At 39.3% G+C, this 17,394-nt stretch overlaps 1 protein-coding gene across 2 annotated transcripts; it reads left to right on the plus strand.

Annotated features, from left to right (window-relative positions):
• Positions 1–1,333: 1,333 nt before the first annotated feature.
• On the plus strand, positions 1,334–10,217 carry caly (calcyon neuron-specific vesicular protein). 2 transcript variants are annotated; one of them, XM_085459883.1, is made up of 5 exons: positions 1,334–1,545; positions 4,422–4,584; positions 5,189–5,308; positions 6,304–6,417; positions 8,519–10,217. In XM_085459883.1, exons 2-5 carry the CDS (start codon positions 4,456–4,458, stop codon positions 8,759–8,761), a joined length of 606 nt encoding a protein of 201 aa, XP_085316009.1. In that variant the 5' UTR covers positions 1,334–1,545; positions 4,422–4,455; the 3' UTR covers positions 8,762–10,217. The 2 variants fall into 2 exon arrangements, with proteins under 2 accessions (XP_085316009.1, XP_085316008.1); XM_085459882.1 differs by having other exon boundaries at positions 1,335–1,545; positions 4,442–4,584; positions 8,519–9,994.
• The last annotated feature ends 7,177 nt before the right edge of the window (positions 10,218–17,394 follow it).

Consider the following 17,394-nt stretch of genomic DNA (forward strand, 5'->3'; position numbering starts at 1 on the left):
AGGAAAGGTCAAAATAATAAATGTAGACCCAATTGATGGGTTGGCAGGGGGGCATGGGGGTTCAGCACTCACTTTTGGACGAGTGCTCCCTTTAAGAGGTAATGAATTCATACAGTCAGACACAGCCAAAGAAGAAAACAGCATGAGTCCCCTTTCCATGAAAAGGTTTACCTAAATTTGCAGACAAGCATGGCTTCTTCTTCCCACTAATGCATCACTTTCTTATTTCACTCTCATCACATACACATGTATGATTAAATACTTTTCCCCCCCGCTTGACTTTACTGAGAGTTACTGACAGAATTAAACTAGGTGACCAAGCACCAATCAAAAAACAAAACAAAACAAAAAACCTCAGTAAGCACCTCTAAATGACTCTCCCTCACAGCAATACACATTTGATTCAAGAGTTTATAAAAAAAAACAACAACAACAAAGAATAAAAGAAAAAAGAAACAGAAATAAGCTAAAGCTTAAATATGCCTTTGAAGACTCTGCAGGTCACCTGGGTCATGGGATATGTGTTAGTAGGTCAGAGACAACTGGGCTATGTCTGCAGATCTTTAACCTTTTGCCCATCATTACTAAGTTATGTTTTCAAGACCTTTACTTCCAATTCTTTTGAAGATCAAAGATGCTATAAAGTTTAGGCCCAGTTACAGGTAAATGTACATTTAACTAAACATATACATCAGTTTAAAAATACTCACATGAAAGTAAAATCACTCAATTAATATGGAGGTAAAATGTGCTACAATATCAACAATAAAACTGGTTTTGCACAATGTTCCCTTTTACAGTTCGTATTTTAAATATGAACTGCTTTATAGGGCTCTTTTTAAATGTGTAATTGCATTTAAGTTGGTTTAAGTAGGTTTTTTTCCAGTGTAAAATCTTAATCTGTCTGAATCCCACTAAGTAGCACTTTTTAAGCACTTGGTTTGAAACACACTTATTTAAGTTGTGAGAAGATGTAAAGCGTATTAATGTCGTTATCAGCCAACTCCTCTAGTGGACACCTCACATAGAACATGTCAGCTTGTAAAGCACTGATTAGATATGTTTACATTTATTAAAAATGCTAAATAACGAGACTTGAAGTAAAGCGCACCTTAAACGGAAATTATAGGTGTCAAGTAGCTTAAATGTAATCAAGTAAAAAGTGCAAGATCCTTCAAAAGGACCACAAAACTGCACTGAAGTCCAACACTTGTGTTAATGTACGCAAACCTGGAAACCAAGATGAAGTAATGGTCTCTCCGTCTTTCAATTCAGAGACAAACGAGGCGCTTTCGATCACAAACAGTCTCATATGAATATGTGGCTCACACACGTACATCAGCTGAGGTCCTCGCGAGCCGCGCTGAGACGCGCATTAAGCTGCCAGTTTCTGCTGGAGGACGGAGCCGCTCCAGGCTGAATTACATGCGCAGTCCTGCCGAGAATCTCACATCACCACGGCAACCTGCGTTCACACCGAGTCCCCTTCAGCATCGGTGAGCTCCGATCCCATCCACAGGCAACCGGAGAGCCCGCAAGACCACCGTAAGTTTTTATTCCTCCTTCTGCTTCAGTGTTTCTGACGGTGCAGCGGTTTATTTGTGTTTATTAGACGGACGTGAATGCGGTTTAACAACAGCCTGATCGGTTGCGGGTTATGTAGCTGGGGGATGATTATTTAATATCGATTAGATATGCGTTGCCCAATTAAGTGATTTAGTGCAGGTAGCTTATATTGGGGGGGTTGTCATCCTCTTTGGGGAATGAATGGACAACAATAAAACCTTGATTTGAGTGCTCCATGGGACTGTATGTGTTACTGACATGCGTTGCAATTTCCCCTATACCTCCACATTATATAAGAGGCTACACTTAAATTCTGTGATTGCCCTCGTCTCCTATGGGTATTAATTAAGTCTGCAGTTCATTAAAAACAATAATGTAGAAAATAAACAGTGGAAGAACAAAATAAAAATATATAAGTTTGCAATATTTGTTTAAATAGCCCAATAATTCAAAACACAACTGCACAGAAATGTGTTTTATCAATCCATATTTCTGGTCTCTGATTATTGCATACACAGCCTGTGTATCTTGCAGCAGCAGTCTTCAATGCAGTAAGTTTAGATATGCATGACCAGTGAACCCTGAAGAACTTGACAGGCGCAGGTAGCAAACACTCTGCTACCTATTCATAGCACAGCATGTATTCACCTTTAGACAGCTTCAAGTCTCCTTCAGTGTGTCAGATATAGGTGATGGATAGAACTGTGAAGTAATCATTAATCTTTTACAGTATAATTGTATGTATGATTGAAACGAGCCGTGGTTGTGAATTTGTAGGATGTCATTTGCAGCTCCTTCAATTTCTGGACTCCTTTCCTGTCAGAGTGTGGGAACACTGAATGTTTGACAGCAGCACTCGACTCATTTGTTAATCACAGATTCAGGATGAATCATCGCACCCGCACTTCACTCCAACCGTGGGGAGGAAAAATGGCGGTCAGCGCAGATGACCACATTATAACCACCCACTCATCAAGAAATATGTGTTGTAGTCTTGAGTAATACCCTAGAGTCAGTCAAGATCTTACCTAACAAAGATTTTAAACGTCCAAATGGTTTTTGTTGTTTTCCAAAATGCTGAGAATGTTTGGTAGAAGGCTGTCACATAGTTAAAAATATTTTTATATGCATTTTCCACTTGATGACGGACTAGAGGCTTTAGTAAATGATCCTCTGTCTTCTTCATCAAAAACACATTTCCTGAGCACTGGGGATTTCTCCAGCAGCATACAAACTCTAGCTCTTTGCCTCCTGGTGTGTATCATCATTGTGAGTCACTGGCATCAGTGGGCCAATGGCGTCCTTTGCTGGGGGAAGGTGTTGTGTTGCAATGCGTGAATGAGATAAGTGGCTCTTCACCTCTTCCCTCCACATTTAGTTCATTGTCAGAGGAGAAAAAGAAATCAGACAGTTATCTGAGCAGAACAGCACTGAGAGAATAAAGTTTGTATATGTTGGCTATAAACATTAAAAGTGAGAGGCTGGAGGAAGAGATGGATAGATAGTAGATTCATAGATACAGAGTAATAATGAAATATGTTTACTCCAGACTGTTGGGCTGGATAAACAGGAAACAGAGTTGGCTTCTCTGAGTTACTTAAATACTGTATGTCCTCGAGCTATTACCGCACTGATCAGCCCCAAGATTCAAACCTAATATTGTGTCTAGCACCAGGACATTAGCAGCAGATCCTTTGGGTCCCACGAGTTACTGAGTGTGACTTCCGTTGATGAGGTTTATTTTGGCACACCCCGCAGGTGCTTTGACGAGATTGAGAGTTGTTATGAGTCTTTGATGGGTTTCTCATCAAAGACTCAAACTGAGCAGTTTTTACAGTGTGGCATGCTGGGGAAGGTTGCTGCCGTTGGGGAGTGTGCTTTATCTACAACAATGCGTTGGTGGGTGGTATATGCCAAAGTAACATGCCCATAAATGCCAGGAACTAAGGTTTCCATGCAACAACGGACTGTAACAATATGATCAAAGTCATTCGTGTCGTGTGTCGACAGTTTTAAAAGGCAGTTAGTCAAGAAATAGCTTGAAATCTGCTAAATTGCTTTCTGTCAAGTGCTATAATATGATTCCAGGAATATACTATGAACATTTAGTTAAATAGGCAGTTGGGTAGCTTAGCAGAAAGAGTAAAAATGTCTACACTGCTCCCCGCCAAGAAATAGTAATTTAAAATATTTAATACGTGTATACATAGTGTTAGCCAGAATACGTAACTTCTAAACAAACACTGGTTGTTATTCTGTGCATGTCAGCAAGCTATGCTCACAATAACAGTGTTTTTAAATTTATCAAATGCATTATTCACTGTTTTAGCAAGAATTTAGCATGCATTTAATGTTAAACACAAAGTGCAGCTTTGCATTATGGCAATATCATTGATTTTGTTAGTTTTTAATTTAGTCGTAAAAATTAGAAGTGGCCTGAACGTGGCACTATGCAAATTAAAGATATTGCCAAGGATTACATGTTTTTATAAAGCAGATGTGATGGCAGTGCATCTGATAGCTGTTTTGGCAAAGTCAGTGGCATATATTATGTTTATATTTATAAAATAATGTCACTCGGTACAGTCATTATTGCTGTAATTTGCTTTGAGCAAAAGTAGTAGACCAACACACACTTCCTTATCTTCAGCTGCGCTGCTAAAATGACTCAAAATTAATTTTCATGCTCCTTTCTTCTTTTGATGCAGTGTATATTTGTCTTATCCTGGCCCATTAGTCCTCATCAGACTGTTATCTTCTCACTTCCTCTTGTGTCCTGGCAGGGTCCTCAAGCAGCTCTATCACATTTGGTTACAAAAACACTCAGTCTGACTAAATCTGTCCCTGATTCCGAGATCCGTCCGGTCATTTTCAGACAGACAAGCAGCTATGGTGAAGCTGGCCAGCAATCTGTCCGATAAGCTGGAGAAGCAGCCATCTGCGGACGATGGCTTTGATAACATCCCCCTCATCACACCCCTGGAGGTCAACCAGCTCCAGCAACCTTTTGCAGAAAAGGTAAAATTGTACTCCACCTTGTTCTTTTTCTGTGCCTGCCCACTTCTGTTTTCTAAAATACTGTTTCCAAGTTGAACACTGGGTGCAACAGAACCATGCATTACAGCATTGCAAAAATGCCCAACAGATTACGACAAACAATATTTAAATTCATGTGGGCATACTTACCTGTCCTCACTTAAACCCCAATGCCGAGAGTGCTATATTTACCTCTCCTTGCCCACCATCCCAGGTTAAAACCTTGGCACCAGCCCACTCAATGCAAGCGCCTCTTTGAATACATAACACAAGAAGAAAGCTCTCAGAATCATATTTTGTCCGATAATGCTCTTAGCAGCACAGGATGTTCTACAGGCTCAGTAAATGATGGTGAAACATTAACATAAAAACACTTTGTAGTTCCCAAATGTGTTTTTAACATATCATTAAAACGATCTGCTTTTGCAAGTGATGCTTTTATTTTTTTACACAACCATCATGGTGTTCAGTGGTAGCAGGATTGCTGAACCTGTGCTGAAAACTGAGGGCATCCTCGATCAACCATAATGGATTAATAGGAATTTTTCCAGGAACTCGCAGTGACAGTGCATTCCCTCTGCTGCAGGTCATTGTGAAAACGTCAACACAGTACCAGCTGCAGCAGAAGAAGAAGAACAAGCTGTATTTTCCCAACATTAAGAAGCTGAATATCAACCTTTACAGTGATGTCTCTGAGAAGGCCAAGGTAAAGGGTGAAAATCTTCACACATGTAAATTTAGTATAAGTCTGTGTTGTTGTTTCTGTTAAGTCCAGCAGTGCTTGGTGGACTTTGCATTTGTTTTAATAAACACTAGCACTGTTTTGAATCCATCATGTGCAATGGCCTGCTCCTCATTAGAGCATTTCATGTGTATTAATGTCTGGCTGAAAGTAGTCCCCAGCAAATGCACTGTATTGATTGCTAAAAAGCGTAGAGCCGAGCTCTTTAATTAAGTTGTTCATTCTATTTGAAACGGCTCAAGAACTCCATAAAAGATTGTAATATGTTGCCTCATTCATTTAATATGAAAGTGGCTAGTGGTGTTTTCTCAAAGAAAACTTAAATAATCATATCAACAACCTATTATATCATGAAAACAGGAGCTGTAAGGCTCTTTTGTCTCCTCTCCTTTCAGAAATGTTTGAATAGGAATCTGTGAAAGAATGACTTCAATTATCACTTGATTTATTACCAAAATAATGTGTTCATGTTATCAGTAACTAATTTAGAGTGTTTTTCAGTACACCATGATGTTTCTTTTGAAAATTATATTTACAATAAGCAGGATTTATTCTTCTTCCAATTGATAGGTCACAGCTGTATGATCATGCATAGCGTCCTCGGGTTTTCAATTAGATCCACTCCTTTGCTCATCATGTTGGGTTATAAAAAAGTAAAAAATCTAAATGGCAGTGGTCAAAATGCCGAACTGAAGGCTTCAACATGGTAGTCCAATAGATAATTTCACAGTGGGTCCTTTTAGACTATAGCAGCTATACCCAGGCACCAAGAAAGACGAAACATCTATTTTGACAGAGCTATAAACGTCACCATCTTCACATATAGTCTGTGTCCGGAGCTAAAGCACCTGGTGGCTAAAGGCCATAGACATAGGTGGAATCCAATTTGGCGCTATATAAATAAAACTGAACTGAAAAGTATTGTCTTACATTCTGTATAACTATGTGTTTTTCCTCAGATCACAGGTCTGATCCTCATTACTCTGGGCTTTCTGACCAGCCTGCTCCTTCTGCTCATGTACAAAGCCATGTGGTACGACCAACTTACCTGCCCAGAGGGTTTCATCTTGAAGGTGGGCAGCGTATCCATGTGTGCACAGCGAGCTTCTTTATTTTACAAACACCACGCTTAGCATAAACACATGTCTCGTAACCATGTGTCTGCACACATGCCCACACAAAGTCAGATCCTTCCCCTGATTTATGTTCATTTCCTAACTATGACTAAATTTTAAATTATAGCTTCAACCTACAAAGTAAAAATTTACGTTATGAAATATTTTAAAGCTTTTATTTCTTAGAAGGCCGACAGATCCTCATGATATGAGTAATACTGTCACACACACACACACACACACACACACACACACACACACACACACACACACACACACACACACACACACACAAACAAACATAGATGTACAAATAGTGATATTTTTTTTAATATGGTTCAAGGAAAGAAAATTATCGGAGATGTTCTATTATCTTCTTGCAGCATAGCAGAGAACAGCTGAAGAAGGTCATAGTCTCATCTTTCTATATCACAAACTTATTACTGTGGAAGTAGTCTGCGTGGAGTACTTCGACAGTCTACAGTGCAGCTCGTCTGGTGTTTTCTTCTCCGCACACTCTCATTTCAGTCACTTCAGGACTAACACAAACTCATCGTCTGCAAACGACACCTTGGAGGCATCGTGCACCAAATCAGCACAACCGCGAATGTTAGTTAAAGGGCCTGTCTCGCAGTGGAAAATGAGAGAGTGGGGTAGATAGAGAGAGAGTGGGGGAAGGAAGGGGAGTGACAGCCTACTTACTGGTCAGGCAGAGATTGGGATGCCCGCTTGTGAATTGTAGGGGTCTTTAATTAGAGCTGAGCGTGACTAAACTGTGATTAAAGGCTTAACGGTGAGGGGGGGAAGCAAGGAAGGGAAGGGGGGAGGATGGGAGGAGGACCTTCCGGCAAAGCTTTTGAAGTTTTTGCCGGTTACAGTTGCTTTTAGCATTTTCCCCCCTACTAATGTGTTGTTAGAGACATAAAAAGAGGATGGAAGGTGGAGGGTGGTGTAGTCACTGCTGTGCTTTTCAGAGGCTTGACTCCTTGCTTTTAGGGAAGGTCAGGTAGTGAATTCTCCTTAAGGGAAAGACTTGCAAGGTCATGGGCCCTTTTCAAAACACAACCATAAAAGGACGGGCATTCAGTGTCTTGGTTTAATTCCCCCACATAATTTCATATGTATCTTTAATTCTATTAGGTAAATGTGAGTCTAAGGATGTTCTGAAGGATGCTTTAGCCTCAAGTGAAGGCTTATTGGGGATATGAATCTTTAATTATGTTTGTGCACCAAGCATTTAAACACCCTCAACTGTATTACTTTTCTGTCTGTAAAAGTTCTTCACACTCTGATACTTCCTTGTATGTTTAAAAGCTTCAATTATCATCTGGAGTACCTTTTACATATATTGTTTTTTAAATTGTTTTCTTAGCCTCTGAAACAGCATTTGAAAGTAATCTGTATGTGGTTTATTACATGTGGATGTAATACAACTTCCTGAACAGGACTGAAACATGGTTTTACACTTTAACTCTTTCCAGCCCCACCTAATGTATGTGAAATTCAAATGTTCCACTCAGCAGTTTGATGTGCATTGCATGTGAAAACAGGCAACATTCGACCCAGGATTACTTAGTTACTGTCTCAAGCTTCAGAAGCTTCTTCCAAAAGTGCAAAGACAAACAGTAACCTATGACAGCTGCTGGCTTCCATTTTTCAATACATTTTTGTAAGTTGTTCTTGTAGAAAACCAGAATGCTCAAAGCAGCTGCACGCATGATTGAAAATGAAACAACAAGGTGAAACATACAGAAGAGCACGAATATAAATCAGAATGCAATTAAACATTATTTTAGGTAAACTCTATAACAGGCACAGAAAACTATCAGTCATAATTGAATCTGTAATATCTAACTAATGTGATGCAAATAAATGGTTCTTTATCCCCATGGACTGTGCTTTCCTAGTCATAAAACAGATTGCTTCCTATTGGACCAGGTGGAGGAAATCTGCAGTTTATCTTGACTCAGGATAGCTTTTGTTCTGTGATGATGATGTCAAATCAGTGTGTGAGTAATACTGAAAACACCAAAGCTGTTTGTATATTTCCCTCTAACAGCAGAAGCACTGCACCCCTGCAGCTCTGGAGATGTACTACACAGAACAGCAGGAGCAGGAGCAAGGTGTGCACGGCGGCACCAACGCCGGACTGTACGCTGCTCTCAGCCACCTAAATCAGGTCAAGAGGAGCGGACCTGAGCTGCCATCGCCATGGTTACCAGTCATCAGCGCTTTGAAGGAGGCTGAGGTGACCAAACCAGGCAGCGAACCGCTGAAAGGAGTGCTGGAAGCAGATGAGTGAAGAATGTGTAGGGGAGAAAATGACAATGAGGGGCATGGTGGATGTTATGTTACTTTATTTTTCGTCTGTGTGTGCGTGTTTGGATTTTTTTTTCCTCCCTCAGACAGCTCACTGAATCACTCGCTTATACTGGTGCGCCAACGTAAAGGCATGCGTGCGTGTGGTGAGTTCTTGTGGTTAAAGGCAGGAATGTGCATGACTTTTACAGCGTTACTGAGTCATGACTAAAGTCTGGATCCGGCGTGTGTGTCCGCACTCATGTAAATACTGTTCACTGTTCATGCTTACATTAGTATGAGCTCATGTGTGCATGTTTGCATTCATGTGTGGTGTATATACGTATATAATGGGTAATATGTGTACTCATCTGAGTGAGTTGGAGGTGAGAGAAGAGAAGCAAGGCGAGAACTTGCAGTGAGAACTGAAGATAAGTTTTTAATGAGTTTCCCCTCATTGCGCTGCCTTGTTATCTTGCCTCGTCTTCTGATTTAGTCTTAGAGCAGAATGTATGAAGTCATTATTGAATGTGCACATAATTTGACTATTAAGACATTTTCCATTTTACTGAATTTAGTTGACCCCACATCTTATTATGTCTAGACTTTTAATTGCAGTTGTGTAAGGTTAAAGCCAAATTCGGATTTTGGGAAACAGTTTTGTCATAATGGGTTATTGGCTTTGTAATTAATTTCCAGAAAAGTTCACTTAATCAGTATTAATTAAATACAAAACACAATTAAGTATGCATCACTTAAACATGCTGTTTGTTTTCTGAATCCACTCCTCATTTGATGACTCTTGTTATGTCACATTATGATGTGAGCTACTTTCTGTAATGATAGATACAGCTTAAGAGCCTTTAATGTATGATTACAAACAAAACCTGTACTGTATGTTCATGTAGGTACGCTTATTGTGAACAGTAGCCAATTACATGACGTTCTGTTTTCGTTCTTGTTTAACTTATGTTGCTATAAATATTGTGTAAAAGCCTTTATGGTGAACACAGGGTTAACTTATCACAATCCTGATGTAATCCTGATGTATGAATAAGATGCTCTAACCATACAGTAGATATTATAAGTGCTAATTATGTGTTAAAAGCGTCTATGTTTTTTAAATGTATTTAATTAACAAATAATATATCTGTACAGTATTTAATGTGTCTTGACTCTAAGGTTTAGTTTGGAAAATTGCCAATGTAAGAAGTATGAAGAATTTCTCTTGACTTTTCTTTATGTCTCATTCATTTTTTTTCATTTTTTTCTCCAAATGGCATTAATCTTATTTTGGAACAGAACTTTTCATGTGAGTCGGATGAATCTGAGATCACAGCACAGCTTGTTTCCAGTGGTTTAACTGCCAAACATTTACATCAGGCACATCTGTTCTGATGTCACCGACTGAACAGAAATAAATGTCTGAAGTGTTGAGTTCTCTCACTCAGAACCGGCAATGATGATTTTGAGTCATTGCTACTAATGAACTGAATTAATAACTTAACATCACTGATGATATTTTAGAAACAGTCATTAGGTGTTTCTATCCTCCGCAGTAAAAGTTGTCCTTGTCAGAGGTTTCAAACATAGTCTTGGCTTATGGTTGATTATCTATTATCTATTATTCTGTGTAAAACAGTTTTACCAATAATAAGTTAATATGCACTCACTGGCCACATTCTTACCTACACCTGTTCAACTGCTCGTTAACACAAATATTTAATCAGTTAATCACATGGCAGCAATTCAAAGCATGTAGACATGTAGACATGCTCAAGACGAACAGCCAAAGTTCAAACTGAGCTTCAGAATGGGGAAGAAAGTTAAATTATTTTAAACATGGCATAGTGTTTGGCTGGTCTGAGTATTTTAGCAACTGTTGATCTACTATGATTTTCCCACATAATTATCTCAAGGTTTTATGGTTGGAAAAAAGAGAAAAAAATCCAGCGAGCATCAGTTCTCTGTGTGAAAATGACGTTGATGTTACAGCAACTCAAATATCCACTTGTTGCAAAGGAAATATGCAGAAGAGCATCTCTGAATGTACAACACATCAAACCTTGAAGCAGATGGGCTTCACCAGCAGAAGAGCACAGTGGGTGCCACTCTTGTCAGCTAAGAACAGGAAATTGAGGTTGCAGCTCACGCTGACTCACCAAACTTGGACAACTGAAGAAAAATGTTGCCTGGTCTGATGAGTCTAAATTTTAGCTGTGACATTTGGTTGGTAGGGTCAAAATTTGATGAGAACAACATGAAAGCATGGATCCATCCTGCCTTATATCAGTGGTCAGTGTAATGATGTGAATACTTCGGGTCACTTAGTAACAACTGTGGATTGTTTAAATGTGGAGTAACTGTGTGACACAATCATGTCAATATGGAGCAAAATTTCTAATGAATGTTTCTAGCTGAATTCATGAACTCAGGCACTTCTTAAGGGAAAATTGGGTCCAACCCAGTACTAGCACAGGTGTGCATAGTACAGTGGCTGGTGAGTGTATATGGTATTTCAGTGGATGTAATGCAATCATTTTAATGCACAAAACCAAAGATAGTAATTAGGCACTATTAAGGTATCAGATCTTCACTTGACAGTATTTTGCCTAAAATAAGTTACGATAGCAATATTACCATAACAGCTATAAATAACATATTATCATTCAAATTTAGCTTATCTTTAATGTATGGTTTTTTTTTTTTTTGTAAATGGTTATTGTTTTTTTTTTTTTTCTTTTCTCCTTTAATTTTATGCTTTGGTAGCCACACGCTGTGGTGTTGACTAGTAACTAATAATTACTTTTATCTTTTTACTAATTACTAGTGTTTTTTCATCCCCCTATTGTATAAAGTGTAACACAGTTACTGGATTATTTGTATATTGTATTATTAACATGAAATCAATATGGTATTCTATCTCACGTGTTAACACAAGGACATCCTCACAGAACTTGCAAACTAGCAACTTCAAACTTTGTTAAATGTACGGTTACATTGTAACCTTGGTTCTCCGAGTTAGAGACTATCGCTCCTCTCCGTTACATATGTAACGGACTTTCACTAGTACAAACTAGATAAATAAAACAGGACCTCATGTCACACAAATGTTATAAATATTCTTTAAGTAATCATTATTATTATTATTATTATTATTATTTTTGCTTCATTTTATCAAGCTAATGAGTCACTAAACAGGTTTTATAGTGAGTTTGTTTCTGAAAATAAATCAGAGACAGCTTGTAATTGTTCCTTCAGTTATTCTTGAGTAACTTTTGTGACACATTTTACTTATAAAACATGCATATAGCCAAGTATATTTTAAATACAGAACTGCTCTTTGTGACTAAATATTTCTGTAAAGACACTTTGAATGCTTTCCACACATTCCTGCTTTTTGAGCTACATAGGAAAAAGGGATCAGTGCATATTTTTTAATATTTAAAAAATGTAATCTTGAATTACCGGCAGAAGAAAAATGTTCGGCTCCGTTTACACTCTGTTGCTCAAAGATGATCAGTATGCATAGAATTCAAAATATGACTCTTTCCATCTCCTCGAACTTTAGTTTAGCAATTCAAAGCCAAGCCACATCCTCTTATTATCTCTCTTTGCTGGGTTCACTGCTGTGAGCCTGTCTGCATCTCATTTACACTCACATATTTTCACACCATCGCTGTAAACCCAGGGATGTGTGGCTCAAAGACTTGAAGGTGTGTGTGTGTGTGTGTGTGTGTGTGTGTGTGTGTGTGAATATGAAGCCATTAACCTAAAGTTATGTGTTTGATAAAGTTTATGTGCAACTTGTGTCTGTTACAGTATATTTAAGCCTTCATGTGGTATGTGTGTGTGCATGTGTGTGTGCGTGTGTGTGAGCGAGTGAGTGAGAGAGAGACGCTGTGCTTAGGTTGTTAATTAAATCTACATTACACCCTGTTTACCCTTTAGGGTCCTTTTTTTTCTCCTCCTCACTGTTGTTGCTGAGTGACATACTTTGAGATGCTGTTGGCCCAGGGCATGGAATTAAATAAAGTGCTAAAAAATATTTATTGGTGCATTTAAAGGTCCCATGCTTGGTCAAGGCATAGCATGTTGTGCCAAAAGGGCTTAGATTCAGGGCCTGAGGAAAATCACGTAAAATCAGCCGAGTAGTCACGTAAAGGCGGCCAAGCCTATTTTTCCTGCTTTATAGCATCAACAGATCTGAACAGTAAAATAGCAGGTTGGCTTTTTAATTTGTTCTGGCCATTTGGAGTCCCCCCACCCTTCCCCTGCGTTCCCCCTGAAGATCGTGAGGGAGGCCATGCCAAGAGTTATTTAGCTGTTAGTGTCGCACCAGAACTACATTCCTCTGACTTCTGATGTCACTGATGTAAGTACTTTCTTCCATGTTTGTGTGCCGCTCAGGCTGCAGTGTCAGCTTTTCAAGAAAAAAGAGTAAGCAAAGGTAGGTGTGGCTCCAAAAGACAGAGAGAAGGAGCAACATCTACTGATCAGTCATTACTTAAAAACCTGTTATTGTTGTTGGTCCTCCTCGTGCTGCTATAATATCACCAATCAATCTGGGCATGGATATAGGAAATCTGGCAACCCATCCAACAAGATAGGGTTTATACACAGACAGACAGGGCCCATTTGGGTCACTCCACTGCATCCAGAGGATGATCGATCAGATTTGGATCTGAGGAATTTCAAAACAACACCTTGTTTTCCTCATGCCGACCCTGCGCGGTTCTGCCTTTTTTTTTGCATGTCTTAGGGTGCATTATCCCTCTCAAGAGAAAGGCATGTGGACTGGCAATTTTCTAGTTTTATTGAGCACTCAAAGCACTTTACACCACAAGCCACACTCACCCATTTGCACACACATTCATGAAGGGGGCATCCCAGGGCAACAGCATTGTTAAGACAGAAACGTATGGCAAAGTAAAATCCCCACCAGGACCTAAGGATTCCCAGCAGAGCTTTGCTTAATAAAAAGATGATCAGTATTAATTGTGTAACCTATCAATTTTACCTGTTGTGTCTCGATGTACACTGAGCAGCAATACATTAGTTGTCAGTTTTTTTGATAACATGACAGGTACAGGAGAGGTTCTCCTGTTGAGTTTTCGCCAAGGCAGCCAGTCCAAGTGAAGAAAAAGAGCCTTGCTCTGCTTCAAAGGTGCTGATTGGTTGATTTGGTTCATTCAGACATCATGTTTTCAGCTCACTCTTCATGTTGAGCAACGCCAACCAGTTGTTTACTATATACATGCACAAATCTGCCAATCTTTTGCTTTATAAAAATAAACTATTTATCTGATTTCAAACTGATTAACTGCTCTTAAATATGAACAATCATGGTCTCTCAATAGAAATAGACATCAGCAGGAAGCATAAAGAATTTCAGACATGTGGATATAGAAATACTTCAAGCAAAGTGTAATTTTTAGTTGGGAAAATTGTGGTTTTGTCTACATTTTTGATTTCATGTAAATGTTTCATGGCATGCAACTTGTAAAAAAACCCAAAACCCAACAACAAACTAGTGCTGTCAGCGTTAATCTCGTTAAAATGAAGTTAACACCATAACCGTTACTGCAGATCGCCCCATGCGTGGCATCAACACATTAACGAGCTAACCGTGTTAACAGACATGTTCTAATTTTATTTCGTTTGAACTGTTGTTATACTGGTTCTTATACGTTATTTAATATATTCTGTCCTGCTAACAACATAATTTCATTCCTCCATTGTTTATACATACAATAAATAGATATAATAAGTAAAAATATTTCAGTCTATTGTTGATTTCCCATTTTATGTTAATCAATAATAAAATAGATCAAATAAAGCTGGCGCAGTTCATCTGCCAGCAGGAAGTTGTTGGTTTACATACCAAAGTATTCTTGGGCAAGATACTGAACTGCAATTTGCTCCTGATGTGTTCACTGGAGTGTGAATGTTAGATACAAAGCATTAGAAGTGCATGGTTGAATGTTTGTGTCTGAATGGGTGAATGAGGCTGGTAGTATAAAGTGCTCTGAGTGCTCAAGCAGTAGTAGAGTAGAAAAGCGCCATTTAAGAACCAGTTCATTTACCAGTTAACAAAACACATCAAAGGGGAAATCCTTGTCTCTACCTGCTCAAACACATGTGACTAATCATGTGACCATTTTTGCACGTTTTGTTGCAAGGTGGAGTGTCTCTCTTCCTGTTCACAGTCAGCAAAGAACTTATTTTGTCCGTTAGCTGGGTCATTAAAGCATTTTAACTTTTAGAAGTTGGACGACGGGGCAAATGAGGATGACAAAACAAGACAGCAAAGAAAATGAGGACAAACAGAAGAAAAGAGAAAGAGCAGATGAGAGGCGGCCAGGCCTGGGAAGTGTAGGTGGGGGGTGAGGGTTTGAGCAGAAGAAGAGGAGGCGGTAGAGGCCAAGAGGCATGGAGGAGGTAGTGGTGGAGGAGGAGGGTGAATCCAAGCTGACCCCTGTGTCTGTGTGTGTTGTTGTGTGTCTCAGTGGGTTTCCTCTGCCCTGGCGCCAGCTGGAAATGCCTCCACTAAGCAGAGGCAGTACACACATCATCCTCCATTCACCGCCATTCAGCCCCCTTTGATGAGAGTAACACTATACATGCTCAGCGAGCCTCACAGATCCTATCAAGCTGCTGTTTAAAGGGCATGAGCTAGAGCCGAGGCAGCTGATCATAACTTATCGAGCGCTCGAACGCGCTGTCATCCAGTTTTGTTGTCCCGCGGAGATAATAAAAGCAAGGACGATTGAGTAGGCTTTGTAATTGGAGTGATGTACTTACAGTGGTAGAGGTTTCATGAGGTACGCTGCCACCTAGGGGTCATCTCCCATTGTTGCAAAGAGGGATGTTCTTTCTGCGTATTTTGAACCACTAGCTTGATAAGCAGAATCAAGATGGTTTACGTTTGCCTAAAAGTGTTTGAAATCACTAAAAAAAAAGATGTTTTATTGCCCTTCTTTGTTTTTCACTTTACAAGTGTAATTATGCCTTTTGAACCATAGCTTGAATACCTGCTATCAGATTAGGAACAGTTGCCCTTTTAAAGTTAATCCTCATGATGGTCTTTTTAAAATGACTCAATAGCCATGAAATTAGTCATTAGTTTTGTTTTCCTGCCGTGATGTTGCCCTCATGCAACAAAGACCTCGCCAGTAAACAATTATCCGACCTACACAGCGAGGTAAAGGCCCAAAGCTGCAGCCCAGACATGCCGTGAGGAAGAAAAACAACCGGCTTTGCTTAACTTAGCTTTAGTTTGCTTTGTTCTGGCCATTAAGGAGCTGAAATATTGTCATTACTCATAGACCAAATCATTTTACGACATCCTGTAATTAAGCTTTAAGCTAATAGGTTAATGAGACAAACGAAGTTTGAATGCTTAAAGTTGGTTTCTATTAGTGATGCCATTGCTGGGTGAAGCACAATGCTGCATGCTTTGCACACTCACACACGCGCACATATACACACACATGCATGCAACACAAACAGAGAACAGGCTGGTTTGATTTAGGTTTTGTGGTTCCCTCCTGGTTTAGCCTCAGACAGGACCAGAGACCAGTTCAGGCTGAGCCTGGCCGTCTCTGCTAAGCTTCAAGTTGAAACCCTCCAAATTGGGTTTAATCTGTGTTTTGCTTTGCCAATTATCGACCCGCAGAGTTGCATGGCAAATGGGGATGAATGAGCTTTAGATGGGCCTGGTTGAGAGGAAGGTCACAATGTGATTAATGGTGATCTGTTGAATGCATGACTCGGCTCGCTAGCTCTCGTACAGGATGAGTTATCGGCAAACGAACATCTGCAGGACAAATGTAAAGTGTGATGAGGCAGAAATATCACTTGATGCTTAAGGAAATATGTAGAAAACTGTTCCTAAAAGCCAAAGTGTCTTTACATTTGTTTTTCAATCAAGCTATGCAGACAAGCTCTGGTTTCATCTATTACCAGAGCTGTGCCATCAGTTTTATGGCGATTTATGCTGTCTGTGTTTGCTATTTATTATAATCAATGGTGTTCATGTCACGTTGAAATCATAGTAAGACACTCATAAAAGCAACATGACATCATTTGCACAACTCTGGATACTTTTAATCATTTTTACTATTGCTCCCAATGGGGCATCCACATATTTTGCAGGTGGAAACAGTCTTATTTTGGTGTTAGACTTCAACATAAAGTCTAAATTACACACTGATGTACTAGAACACAGATAGAAGAGTCGAACATCTGCAGACTGAAAACCCATCTGATCCTTGTGGCTCTTTTGTGTCTGTACTTGAGTGGTTTTAATGTCTCTGTGTCACCCGATCTTTGTTTTATGTGTGTTCCTGAATAATGGTTGGCTGTTCTGACATGACTGAACAGGAAAATCTCCATAGTGGTCTGTTTTTATAATCTACATTTCTTGATTATTAGAATAAAAAAAAAAAGACAAATTCCCCTCTGTTAGGTCACATCACAGGATTTTTATTACTTTAATCGAGGAACCAACCCAATTTATTCTCAATTGATTCTAACTTGAGTGAAAGGCGGAAATGTTATTATTCCTTCAGATCAATTTTATGTCCAGTGTTATCCTTGTAAAGACACCAGAGAGGACATTAAATGTAAATTGTA

Source organism: Copadichromis virginalis, linkage group LG6 (genome assembly GCF_057382275.1).
Source record: "Copadichromis virginalis isolate Kocher_CV1m ecotype Utaka linkage group LG6, C_Virginalis_male_GT1.1, whole genome shotgun sequence".
In the NCBI taxonomy this organism is placed as follows: Eukaryota; Metazoa; Chordata; class Actinopteri; order Cichliformes; family Cichlidae; genus Copadichromis; species Copadichromis virginalis.

Coding starts and splice junctions, on each gene's coding strand:
- caly (XM_085459883.1), top strand. CDS start 4,456: ATGGTGAAGCTGGCCAGCAATCTGTCCGATAAGCTGGAGAAGCAGCCA. Junction 4,585..5,188: donor AGCAACCTTTTGCAGAAAAG/GTAAAATTGTAC, acceptor CCTCTGCTGCAG/GTCATTGTGAAAACGTCAAC. Junction 5,309..6,303: donor ATGTCTCTGAGAAGGCCAAG/GTAAAGGGTGAA, acceptor GTTTTTCCTCAG/ATCACAGGTCTGATCCTCAT.